Source organism: Leguminivora glycinivorella, chromosome 3, assembly GCF_023078275.1.
Source record: "Leguminivora glycinivorella isolate SPB_JAAS2020 chromosome 3, LegGlyc_1.1, whole genome shotgun sequence".
In the NCBI taxonomy this organism is placed as follows: domain Eukaryota; kingdom Metazoa; phylum Arthropoda; class Insecta; order Lepidoptera; family Tortricidae; genus Leguminivora; species Leguminivora glycinivorella.
The window spans coordinates 15275944-15291209 of record NC_062973.1 but is presented as its reverse complement, the minus strand read 5'-3'; the positions used below and the strand labels follow the sequence as shown (position 1 = coordinate 15291209).

Below are 15266 nucleotides of genomic sequence, written 5' to 3'. Positions count from 1 at the left end.
CGAAGTAGCTATTAGGTAGTCACGAGTTAGCTACCATCAAAGAGAACATATTTTAAAGTAAGAAGTACTACAGTTTAGTTTATTTTAGTCATATATTCATCTTTTAGAGCGTTAAAAACGTCACACGTTTAAATTTCCGTGCTCAGTTTATAAAAATTGTAATGTATTTCTATTTATTAACTATCATGAAGTTAAAAATCGAAATAAGATGTCATATATGAAAGAAAAAAAAACGGTGACTTGACGTAGGGGTTCATGGCGCTAGTCCGGATTGCTAAAGACGCCGGTTCGAATCTGGTCTTCGCCACTGGTGGTGTCCGTCATTTTTTCTTTTATATACCTATGACTACTTAAAAACACAAATTAAAATATTTGTTAAAAATTTGTTCCCATAGTTGCGTATAATGATGTTTGACATGCTTTCATCTGCATCAATAAGTCAGCAAGCCGTCCACTTCTTATTTTAAACACAGATGCGAAACAGATGCGCCCACAACTTACCCCTAAGCTTCAGTAGAGACGAGCAAAGATAAAGATTGTCAATTTTGTTGGTATTCAAACTATTCAATATCAAATTTGTCATCACTGTCTTTGCACATCATCATCATCCTCCTTGCGTTATCCCGGCATTTGGCACGGCTCTTGGGAGCCCGGGGTCCGCTTTGACAACTAATCCCAAGACTTGGCGTAGGCACTAGTTTCAACGAAAGCGACTGCCATTGCCATCTGACCTTCCAACCCGAAAGGTAACTAGGCCTTATTGGAATTAGTCCGGTTTCCTCACGATGTTTTCCTTCACCGAAAAGCGAATCACTGTCACTGTCATCACTGTCTTTGCACGACATTAAAATTTTCTATGTGAAGACAATCCTTTGCGTAATAATATGCACCACTTTTTAACAGACAAAGTGAGTAGGTCAGATTATAGCTAAATGGTTTATAGCTATTGAGTATTTGTATGAATAAGTACTATCAGCTGCAAAAGTGCATGGCGAATTTATCAATGAATTCATTCATAATTTCTCTATGCACTTTTGCAGCTACCTTTTACCTTTGGAACTTATAACGTTTGCAATTAATTATGTTCAAGACAGAAAATCAACGAGTAGGTTGCGCAGTGTTTTTTTAAAGGTGACTGAAAGTTTGCTGATCGTCAGAAAGTCCCGAGAAAATCGAGTCTGTATATTTTACTCGTCTCTGTATGCACTAATGCCAGCTAATTATCAAGACTGACCGAGCTTTTGCTTCGATCTGTATATTTAGATCTCCGATTTTGTAAAAGAATAAGAGGAATCTAGATAATTATTGCCGCCATTGACTTAGTTAACAACGTACTCGAAAGCTCTTGAGATGTGCAGGGGAATTTCTACCAAGTGCGAGTCGGACTCGCCCACCGAGGGTTCCGTACAAACTTTATTTCAAACTACCTAGTTAAAATAATCTCATGTTTCTCATATATTATAACTCTAATGACTTGACTACAAGACAAAAGTATAGGTACTAATGAGCATTATTATGTATAGCACCATCTCTCGGTGAATTCGCTAATTTGCGCGACCTGTATAGTATGTTGGTTTTTCATGGATAATTCTTTATAATGTTAACCGATTTTAACAGTTTTTACTTCATTTGACAGAAGGTAGTTTACGTAATATCTCGTATTAATTTTAAGTACGATATACATCCGCAAGGGTGGGTAAATTAAAAGTAAAAATCTGAAAAGTTTTCTGTGAATTAAAAAAAAAACTTTTTAAGATACAAACACGGCTATATTTTTCCTATAATATATAGCATAAAACCAATGTTTCCTAAAATTTTCATAATTTTTCGTTGATAAACATCGGAGATAAGGGTGGGGGTGGGGTATTTTTTTATACATTTTCCTTTAAAATTATTTTTTTTCCACAACAAAAAAAATATAAAAAAATAGTTTATTTACGTTCAATTTACGCTCTGTCTAACGATACCCCACTTGATCTAGTAACTTGAAATTTACATTTTGCCCCCGTTTCATTTTGGCCATTTTCTACAATTAAAATTAATAAATTAAAAAAAAATCCGCTTTCTATTTGTAGAGGATTACAATGTCCACAACTTCCAAATTTCAAGTTGATAGCATTAGTAGTTCTCGAGATATTTAAGAATGTGACAGACGGACAGAGTCGTACCATAAGGGTTCCTGTTGTACCTTTTTGGTACGGAACCCTAAAAAACATGTAGTAAGGCTCCTTAGCTCTTAGGTCCAATAATAATGGTTATTAAGATACCTACTCGAACGTATGGAATACACACCCTGTATAAAAATTAATTTTCAAATCTTCACAAATTATATATTGATTTAGACTAACACGATTTGCACTCATAATTTAATTACACTGTCGGGCATAATATAAATTAATTTTCAAATCTTCACAAATTATTTACAACATTCAGCAAATAGGCCACAGAGGCACTTTTACACATCAACAAACAATAGATTTAAAATAGAATTGAAATTACAATTGGTAATATAAAAAAGTCAATACACATATTAAACATTACACACACTCTTAGCGAATATAGTTGTACATACATGTAACCTTGCATATCGAGATCAATCGGGCCGAACGAACCGTACAGAAATAGACCAAAGAGATGTGGTAACTATCCATTGAGCAACAGACCTGAATGCTTATTCCTTTTTCCAAAAAGGTTTCTTTTGTTGATCCAAAAAGTCGTGGACAAGACATGAATTGAATATTTTTATAATAATTAAGTAATAGGAATATTTTTCTAAGAGTAGCTAGTTGCTTGTTGAGAAATATTCGAATATTCATTTTCGTTTGTGTGAGCATTTTTGTTTGAGACATAAGCTAATTGGACGGACAGGACGGTATCTAACGAGACGTTTTTTGCTCATTGTAGGTATTTCATAGTAGGGTGCATTGGGGTAATTTCGAAAGTCACATAAAAATTACCACTATTTCCATCATATCAAGATTCCCAGAGCATTTCTGTGATTCGAAATTACCCCAATTCACCTATGATATGTATAATATTCTAATCTGCAACTTAGATTAAGATGGCTATTTTATAATTAAGGTCAATATCATGATTGATACATCGCTGCATATTGTAAGATGACATCATCATCGACTTACTATTAATTCGCCTTTTAGTCTAGACACCAACCAAAATAAACATTAGAAAAGAAGAGTTGTACTCATCACCTATAAATAAGTATAAATATTTATAAACACTACTACATATAGAAGTTTGTATCATCTTCGTTCCCTCAATGCTGAGGATCGTGACATCATGTAATTCTGTTGAAGACTAGGTCCCTCCATAGGCGTCTGTTCCTCGCCAAGCGCATGGCCTCATGCAGTTTTAATCGCATGGGTGCAGTAATTTGAACGCGCCATCTAGTAGGAGGGAGCCTGAGGTCTCGTATGCCTTCAACTTTGCCCGTCATAATTATTCTCTCCAGGGTACGTAGCTGAACGGAACAAACGCTCACGAAACGAAACGCTGGTAGATATCTATCTCTATCGCTCGTGCGTATTGGCGCGGCAGAGCCAGACTACCTTTCGCGGCGTTCGGCTACGGGTGCCGGCTATCTGGTGGGCGACGTGAAAAGTTTGTATATATAGAGGTGCTAAATAATAGAATTAAAGTAAAAGTATAATAGTATCAATATTATTTATTCTATAAGCACATTCTAGGCAAGAAATGTACCACGGAGTCGTCCATATACCCTGTAAGTACCTACGAGTACGTTTGTCATGTTTCATGTATGTAGCTTCTTATAGTTACTCTCATACTCTAATTATATTTAATACTAGTGGTCCTGTGAATCATCATGATTATGTAGTTATAGTTATATCAAACATTTTCTGAATCTTTGAGTTAAGTAAAGAGTAAGAGGCCGTAGTCATAACCATAGCAATTTGATAACAAGAAATGGTTAAATGGTATCTAAATATGTAGTTCAAAAGTTAAATCCGCCCTCACTGTTCTCTTTGGGTTGCGACATCAATGGCCAATTTCCTCTGAAACTTTCTCGATATAAATTCAATTACAAAAGTTTCAGCCCTAAGTTGTATAAAGGAGGCTTCATTGCTTTTTATTTCCATTCTTAATCGCTTAAAACTTAACTTCAGGCATATTCAGAGAAACAGAACGAATATCAAAATAACACGCGTTGCCTGGAGCCTAATAATAAATATTAGTACCTAAGCTATGAGACATTTTTATTATAGTTCTCAAGTATCAGTTTTCCAGAAAATGGGTTATCTATCTATAAGCATCCTATTCAGAATTTATTAGGAAACTACTCTTGGAGTAATATGATTTGAGCGGCATTCATGTTTTGAACGTCTGAATGCTCTTGATATTAAGTATCCGTTAACGTTGCATCCTTACTATAATTGGTTCCTATGTCCTTCAATTGTAATTAGAATTAAGACGTTTGTAGACTTTGTAGCATTAGCTGACATGAGCATAATACATACATAAAATTATCGTAGAATGGTACAGAGACAATATCATTATCATTTTCCAACGCACTAGTTCTAGTAAAGCACGATTGTCGACAAACGCAAAACAATAATAGTACATTTCGATACAAGTGCGAAAAAGAGGAAGTTCGAAACGAGTGGCGATAAATTAAAACACGACCGAAGGGAGTGTTTTAAATCGACACGAGTTACGAATTTCCTTTTCGCACGTGTATCGAACGACGTTTTTCAGTACAGATGGACCTCCGAAGTTTCGACCTGCCATATAATGAACCACTTCTCGCACTAGTGCGTAAAAAAAACACCATCTGTACTGAAAAAATATTTTTGAATGACATTTTCCATTCAATGTTATGTGCTCCGGTCTTATTCTTAGGTGCGAACACGAAGCATGGAATATCAATATCAAATCAAGGATTGAGTCGGAAAAACCTAAATTCCACTCCATGACACCACTCTCATATTCCAAAGCAGCACGTGTGCTCTGGAACGAGACCACTACATGGCTCTTATATAGGTGTATGTGACGCTTGAAATAACATTTTATGCTTATTCAGACTAAAGTCGGGTACAACATATCATGCATTTGCATTTTAGAAAAGCGCTCGAATCGTTTTGATAACCTCCGATAATTGCATGTCGTAGCATATTAGTTTTCTTCCACAACATACGGTATAGGTACGGTACGGTATATTTAGTTTTATTCCTAGTGTTCAAGCCGAGGTACAGGTGTAAAGGGCATAAGTGTGTGAAGGTTTAGAGCATACCAGACATGAGTTGCGCGAGTTATGTTGTACCCCATTTCTCTATTACTATTTTGAAGGAAATTTTGAAAGCTTTTTTTTTTCATAGCTCGACTGAGTTCAACTACTTACTATTTTATACAGGTGACTTCTTACAATATTATGAATGCAGGTCATGCTATTTCTATGTAGTTCTGTTTTCATACAGAAAATAAGTTAGTTTTCGTTTATTTCATTTAAAAATAATATGTTTTTCTTATTACACGAGGCTGTATTTAAGTTCGGCGCGTACAATTTCGCGCTTGTCACGAACTCACTCGTTTCATAAACATGTTGTTTCAACATCTCATGTAAACAGTTTAGTGACGTAGTAAAAGTTTAAAACAACGGTTTCGAAACAATAACAGTCGTTTCTTGGCAAATATTAGAGGAAGTGTAATTGCAGTTCCTTTTGTTTCCTTAGGCGGGTGATATGTGAATTTAATTAGAATTCATTGTTTGCTTTCCATTAGGGTTTAAATGCGTCCCAGGGTCGGCTGACGACGTCGCATGTAGTTGACCCTTTATTGTCATCGCTCGCAGAGTATTTTCAGTTCAATTGTAAGCATTTATGACATTGTTAGTGCGTAATATTTTGAAGTTAAATAAAAATAGGTACACGAAGCTAATATACAGGGTGTCCCAAGAAGGACACGCCACAGCGACACTTGAGGTAGACCAGCCCAAGTTCCATTCCAACCAACCTAACATGACCCCAGTAAAGGTTGCACCGGTTTCCAGTTATTGGCAATTTAAGTTTTTTCGTGAATTTTGACCGTTTTCAACATACTTAGACTCAGTGTGAATTTAGAAAGCCCTCGATGTGAGTTTTTTTTACGTGTACGCTGCCATGAATTTAATAAGGTTAATAAGGCTAACAAAAGAGATATTTCATCGATAACCGACGTAAAATGTTAAAAAAATGGCTTGATCGATTTTGTATTTTCTCTAACTTGTCTTCCACATGCTAAATTTTTTAAAGTGCTAAATTTTCCACATGCTATTTTACTACAGTTATGGACTCCGTGACGTTTAAGCAGTAACAATAGGTACAGTGCCAAGCCTTTGTGCGACCGCGGGCGTGACCACAATTCCGGGCCCGGTGGTTCCGTCTGTTCCTGTCCTTGATCGTGCTTAACGACCGTCTCTCGGTTATGCACTATGTACCTAGTTTACAGCTTAAGCTAATAAGCTTAATGTGGTTATATCAGCTGTAAATCGATAAATTATACTTTTTAAACTTAGGCGATTTTCACTTGTTAATAATGCACTATTTACAAGCATAAACTCACGTCACACATCTGTAATCTATCTATAAGCATCCCTATCATCCTGCAAATGTACCTAAAAAAAATAGGCAGAATAATTACATGAAAGCCGAGCCGGGATCGATACCTCGGAGGTCAAGTAAAGGGGGCCAAACTTCATAAAGTCCAAGGCCGCCAAATTCGAAACTCTTTTGCCCCCAAAAACCTAATAAAGAAACTCACAATACATACAAACAACGAACGCTGAAAACAATACACTCTTTTTACTTGGGACAGTCGTGTAAAAACTAGGGTGAATGAAACTATGTGCATTGCGAACCTGAAGGAATTCCCGGTCACTGATTTAACGTCTGTTCGTCGATGTGAGTCAACAAAGAACCCTTTGCACTGTAATTAGCACTTGGCCAGTTCAGCCAGTAAACGGCGACGAGGCCCCGTAGCCGAATGGCATTTCTGCGACGCGAAACGCCGCCGAAACGCCACAGAAATGTAGTCTGGCTCTGTCGCGCCAATACGCAAGAGCGATAGAGATAGACAGCTACGAAAGAGATATTATCGTCAGCGTTTCGTGAGCATTTGTGCACACTGTGGTGGCGCGACGGAGCCTGAATGCATTTCGATTGCTACAATAGCGTCAACGATTGTCACTTCGACTAGGCCGGCAGGGTGGTACTAAGGTGCATTAGGGTAATTCCGAAAGTTGTCTAATTAGGAAAGTCACATAAAAATCACCATTATTTCCATCATATCAAGATTCCCCTTTCGGAATTACCAGAGCATTTTTGTCATTCGGAATTACCCTAATGCACCTTATCAGAGAGCAAGTCGCGTTAATGAAATAATCACTGAGACGTGAACTCAAGAATCATGATCCACTAGTCTTTCCGCTGCAGTATAAAATAGGTAGGTATATTTAAAAATAATATTGATGAATGAAATAAATTACACATGTAAGAGAAAAAGTGTACGTAACTATACCTACAACATATTACAAAGCTTCACACAAACTACATCGACATACAATGTATAAAGGCGGACTTATTACAAGGGAGAGATAAGCCATAAAACAAGATAAGGTACAGCAGGGCAAATCTCGACTTGGGGCAATTGTAACTAATCCATTTTTTCCATTACGTTCTTTAATATACGTATCATATGTAACATAATAATATGTGAGTTTAGGTACCGTTAGAGCGACTGAATAATGTTGTGGAGCGTTTTAATTGAAGGTTGAAGGTATGTTTTCCCTGGGGCAGGACCATTTCGCCCGAAGCGGTTCAAATGTCGCCCATTTTAATTGAAAGATTAATTGGATCCCATCTCAATATTATTTCATGTACTACAATGTTGCCAAAAGGAAACTTTAAAGCTCGCACTGTCAAAAAGTTATCAGGGTACGTAATCAAATGCACAAACGCTTACGATAATATCGTTAACAATTATTATTTATTTTATTATTTATTTAATAAAACATCTTACATAGAAACTTAAATGTAAATACAATGTCCCCCAAAACTGTTTACACAGTTTGACTGTGGGATCTGGGTGAGTCTAAAGGTACAAGCGCCTCTATCTGCCGCGCGACAGAGCAAGAGTGCGTTTTGATTGGCGCGGCGTCTAGCGTCAACAATTGTCATTTCGGCTAGGCCAGCTGATCTTTTTTCTGAGCCTCTCTGTCTTCACGAGTTCAATTTCACAATTAGATTAACATTGTAATGTTACACTTTTTACCGATAAGTTTTATTGTCATAAAGTTCAAAAAAATCATGTACCTACAGTGTGTTACCAACAAGTGGGCTTTTTTAAAGGAACGTAATCTTACATAGTTATTTAACTGAACCATGCCCTTAATTAAATAATAATTAAAATTTTCGATTTTATAAACTTTTAACAAAAATGTTATTGCCAGTATTACAGCACACACATTTGTCAAGTGAGGGCAATAACAGCTCATAAGTTATGAGCGATGTGAATAATGACAATTAAGAAGTGCACGCATTACATTGAATGTTGGGATTTGGGAAAACTATTTTTTCAGTTAATTTAAATAACTATGATTTGCTGATATACGCAAACGATTGCTGGTTGACTGTAGGTATTATTATTGGTTTTAATAAATGCCCGGGTGGTGGTACACTCTGTATCACACACTAAACTAAAAAAATCTGTCAATTAATTATCTTTGATGAGTTTGATATTTCTACAGATGATTACGGTATAAATCCGATGGGATTGAAAACCAATCCGGTTTGCAATCTCTCGATAAATAGGTAAGAATTCGTCGAATATGTCTAAAACATCACACTAAAGTGTTAAAACTTGTAGTAATCATCAATAAGCATACTTTAACTTGTTTAGTGACATCATGTTATAGGTACAAGTGTGAAATAAAATAAATCATTTTAAGTTTTGAATAGGACTCCGTGCCTCATGGTCACAGATTTATTATATACTATAGATGTTCTTAGCCTGCCAAGCAAACTCAGTCAAATCGTCTAGGCAACTAATTAGCCCGTCCCTACATTCCACAGCTTGCAGCTTTCGCGAGACTACATCATCATCATCATCATCATATCAGCCCTTTATCGCCCACTGCTGCTAGGCCTTATATAAATTAGGAACACTTTTAATATTACTGTGTAATTATAGGGCTAGCGACATTTATCGTCACTACTTTGAAAAAATCTCGTATCTCACGCTGCTCCTCAAAGTTAAAACGCAGTAAGTTTATATGCATTCCATACATACTTACTACAATTTTCTTTTCATTGACAGACGAAGATACAAGTTTTTTTTTTAAAGTAGTGACTATATTTCCTATTACAGGTATTTATTCAAGTAATTACACATAGATTAACTTATTTCTTCTCTCCAATACCTATACAGAGTGTAACAAAAATGGTGGTGATCCGTTTAAGGGCGTATTCAGTATCGTATTCTGATCAGGAAAAAGTAGAAGAAAAATTTTTTTTCGCGAAAAAAATTTTCATTTTTGTATGGGCCGGGCCGCGAGTATCGGCCGAACCGCCATACAAAGGTAAAAATTTTTTTCGCGAAAAATATGGAGATTCGACCGATTCGCGCGGCCCGGCTCATACAAAAGTGAAAATTTTTTTAGCGAAAAAAAATTTTTTCTTCTACTTTTTCCTGATAAGAATACGATACTGAGTACGCCCATAAACGGATCACCACCATTTTTGTTACACTCTGTAGATGTGCTCATGGCTCATTGCTATTAAAAATATGAAGGTAAAATAAGTTTCAGGGTTAGTCCTAAATAATTATATTATATATTTATATTAGAGGTTACTAAATAAACACATGTAGCAGAATTTTAAAATGTTTATATACAGTAGTCGATACGCTAATATAAATGCCACTTAATACCAGGAAATGTGTGTAGCCAGCCATATAGGCAAATGGCAAACCATAAAATAAATATCATCAGCCTGGTAAGTGCTTCTTTAGTACCGCTTTAATTTAATAACAACTAGGTGTTTACGACGTGTATGTTAATTTTAGTTTATTTTCGATATAAAACAGTCGTATGTTACTGGAAAGTATAAGGAACAAGATGTTAAAATAAGTGGTTTGCCATTACCATCATGTGAAAGTAATGATTCTGCTACGTAATATGCATAAAAAAAGTTATTCATATTAGAAGACGAAGTTGTGTTAGAAGACGAAGGCACTTTTGAGTCTCTTCTCTCGGAAAATAGTAAGCCCAACACAGACCCCGGTCCCAGCCCTACTCAATGGGTGGATAACATGGAATAACCTGCAAGAAGAATCTGCCTTTCGGGCCTTCGTTAGCTCTTCCTAGCTAGTTGCTTGACCTGGAGATTGGAGGAAAGTCTCTCGATATCAGAATATCGAACCCTGTCGGACGCCGTACGGACGACGCCCTATCAGCGGGCGCCGGCTCCGAATAGACCACAGAGTAGACCACAGTCTACATTGTCCATCAAAGGCGTCTGACAAAATTGTCTCATCATAAAATTTACTCTGTGCCTAACCTGTGAACAATATAAGTTGCGTAAGCATATAAGGTACTTACAGATGAGCCAGCTCGTGTGCGATGACGAAGGCGCTCGTTAGCCCCTCGTCGCGGATGATGGCGGCGGAGCGCTCTCGCGAGCAAACTCCGGAGACGGGGGCGAAGCCCGATGGCCCGCCCAGCGGAGCGCGGGTCAGCCAAGCCGCTGCGTCCCAGCCCGCGCGGTCTGGAAACAGGTGTGTATTCAGTGCTGGTGCATCGATATACGAAAAGGTGTAGACCTAAAGCTCAAAGAGAGACCTGCAAGTCTGATCGTCAAGCCCAGTTCACGCCTTCCTATCATCAGCCACATGACGCTTGTGAATATTTAGACAATATAAAAATATCATATATTGCAGTCGCAATTATGAAGGCAAAAGCGCCTTCCTATGTATCCAAGGCTGTATAGAGACGTACAAAAATCATTACATCTACATCGAAAATGGCAACAGTGGAAGCTAGTATTTAAATGGATCCTCCGATGTTTTGTACAAATCCTTGTAAAATGTTAATATTGAAAGAAGAACAGTGTCCAGAGGAACTCATGTCTATCGACTGAATGCTAACTTCATCTGTGAACTCCCTGAGGGTTCAAACAACGGTACTCGATAGCACTGGGCTCAATATCTCGAGTGAGAGTATGTAATTATGACTCCTAAATGTAGCACTGAAATTCGATAGGTGTCAGGTATTTGGAACAATTAGCGCCATTTCTCTACGCACTTTACTATTCTTACCAATTTTACCGAAAATTTAAAAAGACGCCATTTTAAAACAAACATTTACACTATAATTTTATCCATAGAAAAGATAGTTGAGTAAGCATCACATTAAGTTCCGAGAAACACATTCGCAGCTACAATGTACATATCTACAAATCAGGATTTGAACCCACGACCTCCAGTTTGAAAGTCTCACGCTGACAGCTACTTAGAAATTTTATAGACTTTCTAGTAATTGCGATATAAGGTCTCTCATTTCTCTTCTACAGTTTCCCCTATTTATAAAAATGTATTGTGTCTGTAAGTACCTAAATGATATATCAACAGAACAAGAGGCTGGCGGAAAATATACAGAAAACAAAATAAATTCGCGGAATTTTTACTACTCTTATAAAATGTTGCTCTTATTACTACGTACCAGCTGTAGCGCCGAGTTTTGTTATGCAATAAAGATCAATTTAAAGTGCCTTAGTGTATATCGATCTGACAGATATTAGTTTGGAACGTGAAGGAGTTTATACGTCTCCTATATACGTGCTAGTTGGAAGCGTTTTCGATGAAAATAATTGTAATTAGCTTCGGCAGTCTATCTCCGCTCCGAAGCCACAGGTGCAAAGTCGTGTCAAAACCAAATGTCGTGGTACGAAATTGACCTTTTGCTCGTTACGTTTTTGTTTATTAAAGTAGTTTACGTAAAATTACTATTACTTAAAACTGTAATTTATACCTATTATTTAGGTTAGTTTTGACTTATTACTGTTCTTAGGTACTTTATAATTTAAAGATATTTACCTACGTATTTAACTTTTTTGTCAACTCTTTGTCCTAAGCAATGTAATCGATTAAGGTATATAATAGGGATGACGACTACATAAAAAAAATTGCATTCTGTTTAGTCCGTCAGTTAGATTGTCCAAAAACACTGAACACATATTTTTCGCTTTTTCCCGGTGGGGGCTTGTGACGTCACTTCTAAGTAAAAATTGTACCTAGGCGTGACGTCACGCGAAACTTCAAATCACTGTACCGTCGTCATTTTTCGTTTACGAGATTAGTTTTTTTTTAGTCGTCTCGCCTATTTCATTATAAATAGTTTATATTAAAATGATGAGATTGATACTGAGGAAACTGCATCCAAAGGGATAATACCTAATATAGATAATTATAAACTTTCACGTAAATATATACAAGTATCTATACACGTAACTAATTTCATTAGCTAGGTACCTATAAATTTAATACCTATTGCTATTTATTCTTAGTTTCAAACTAATAACGTTTCTCTTCAAATATACTGACAAATATATTCACTCCGCAAAGTTATACAAATTGTGTTAGGCTTTATAAAGTATTTCCAGACTTTATAAATACCAGCCTGTTGCATATTCAACGGAGACTAAGTCCAACTTTCGTATTAAGTGCTAGTTTTGTTTTAATGAAATGTTTCATAACGAGGGGTGCAGTTTCGTCCCCGGTCCGACTACTTGAGTTGAGATATACTTTTCTGGATACGAGAGTAATCTAGTTGCAAATGTTCATTATAAATTGCTTATATCCAAGAATTATATTTGATGAAACGAACTAAATTATATATTTTGATGAAAAAAATTATATATTTTGATGAAACGAACGGTGAATCGAGTAGGTATGCTTTATGGATAATTATAAATTCGAACGAAGTTGTATCTTCGGAAGTTGCTATGATGACTTGATGACAGCTTAACAATAAGCGGGCCGTGTGTTTGTTTGCCATCGACGCGGTAAACATATTAATTTATGGTGATATCGGATCGGACAGTGAAAACAGTCGATGATTATGTTTATTCATTGGGCTTACCAGGTGGTAACTTCATTAAATGTCGATAGTTCCATTTGTTTACAGCTTCCAGCGCCTTCTTCACATTCCCATATTTCACTACTGGATCGTTTTCCAAGTACAGCTGGTTGATTACTAGCGTCATGTTCGAGCTCACCGATGGATCGTTGAAGATAGCACTGACCTAAAACGTTATACTAATAAATAACAATGTACTAAATATACTAGCGTGCACCGAGATATCTCTCCAATAAATTTCACCGAAACGAGTGTACTTACAATATTCATTAACGCTAAAATATAGTGCCTCACTCGTGTTTCATCTTGACCGTGAAACTTCATCATCGTGTGATCCGCCACAATGGCCATTTCCAACCACAGTTCCTGGGGGCCTGTAAAGATAAATACACCGTCAGAAATGCCACCACCGAATTTGCTGAGGTACTTTGTAAACATTACACACCTTCCACAGGTCTGGACACTATCACATTTCGGTATTCCTGGACGTCACGGTCATGATTGTGCCGCAGACGCACTTGCGGCATCGGCGTCGACGTCTCCTCATCAGACAGGTCAAGTTCAAGATCGGACACAGTGTCGCCTGTGAGGTTATACGCCGCCGGCTGCTCCGAGAGTAATACATCTCTTCTCCTGAGCACATGGGCACCATCGCTGTTCTCTTTCCCTGTCGGCTGCAGTACAAACTCCTCTCCGTCAACTTGTAGCAGCCCGTAGAGCTGATCGCCACATTCTGTCACTGTCACTGATGATTTTTCCTCGTACAGCACTCGTCCTTTATAAAACTGGCACTCGTTGTAGTAGGGAGATCGTATAGCTGTGTTTTCCTGAAGCTCCAAATGCCAGCCGAGCAGATGGAGGTGTCTCGTGCTGTCGGCAGCTTCTCGCCTCGTGCGCTGGAGGGTGTTGAACAGCAAGGGTTGCGGTGGGGGGCGCCAGGCGCCGGCGCAGAGGCCGGCGAGCAGCACGAGCGCCGCCCTCAGCCAGCGCACCATGTCCGCGCGGCGCCGCGGGCTCGGCCTGTCTGCGCGCGCGTCGGTCGGGCTGTGCACTCACGCGTCCGCGCACATGGCGGCCGTCTCGGCGCGCGGAAGGTAAACGACTCCGCGGTTTATAGATTGCATGGGTTCACGCAGTATGCGTCATAGTAAACAAAGGGCGCGCTTCTGTTTTTGTTTTGTAATTGCCTAGCGTACGCGGCTATCTAGCGGCCCTTTATCAAATGTGGCCATATGGTATCGGAAATATGAGAGTAGCATTGGTTGATACAATTTATACCAGCAATTATTTTAGTATTTGCTTTTACTTATTTAGCAGCAGTCAAATATTATTGAAGTAGTAAATAAATACGTTTTCTTTTTAGATAGGAAACAATGAGATAGGGTAGTAATGATACCCAACCTTATCTTCGTATTCTTATTACATTTATTACTGCCTATTTCCCCAGGGTATTAGGTCGAGTATTTACTTAGTAATAAATCCGTAACATATTTGTATACAGTAGGTACATACGTTCCTCCGTCAGAGCCTCAACATCTTATTAAAACCAAAACAACACGATGACAATGTTGCTCTTTCCTTAACGCAACAAATCGTACTCGTATTATTTTATTATAATTTATCCATACTAATATTATAAATGGGAAAGTGTGTGTGTCTGTTTGTTTGTCCGTCTTTCACGGCAAAACGGACCAACGAATTGTCGTGGTTTTTTAAGTGGAGATATTTGAAAGGATGGAGAGTGACATAGGCTACTTTTTGTCTCTTTCTAACGTGAGCGAAGCCGCGGGCAAAAGCTAGTATGTAATGTTGTAGGATCTGTATACTTATATGTATTGATCTTGGACAATCAGGCACGGGCATGATTCACTGATATGACTGAAATAGAATACCTTAGCGTACCTTATTCAGAAAAACATATCAGATGTATGATTACTAGTATTTAGTATAATTATTTATATACATACCTATTTAGTTTCATACATATATGTAGAAGTGTTGCATATAATTATGCTTACATGTCTTAATTATAATATCTATAAATCTTTAGGTAGGTCTGCCTAAATAAAAAAAATAAAATCTGCCTATGCAGTGGGGTGTTCATTTCTTTTCCCCTCACTAGCTC

The 15266-nt window shown here is 37.6% G+C and overlaps 1 protein-coding gene across 2 annotated transcripts in view; it reads right to left on the bottom strand.

The window, feature by feature from the left end:
* LOC125242568 (A disintegrin and metalloproteinase with thrombospondin motifs 3-like) overlaps positions 1–14241 on the bottom strand; it is a 74716-nt gene extending 60475 nt beyond the window's left edge. For both annotated transcript variants that reach the window (XM_048151342.1, XM_048151343.1), the window contains exons 1-4: positions 13587–14241; positions 13403–13515; positions 13145–13307; positions 10607–10772 (exon numbers count right to left, since the gene is read on the bottom strand). In XM_048151342.1, coding sequence (XP_048007299.1) covers positions 10607–10772; positions 13145–13307; positions 13403–13515; positions 13587–14136 — 992 coding nt within the window. In that variant the 5' untranslated portion in view covers positions 14137–14241. The remainder of the gene's footprint in view (positions 1–10606; positions 10773–13144; positions 13308–13402; positions 13516–13586) is intronic.
* Positions 14242–15266: the final 1025 nt, after the last annotated feature.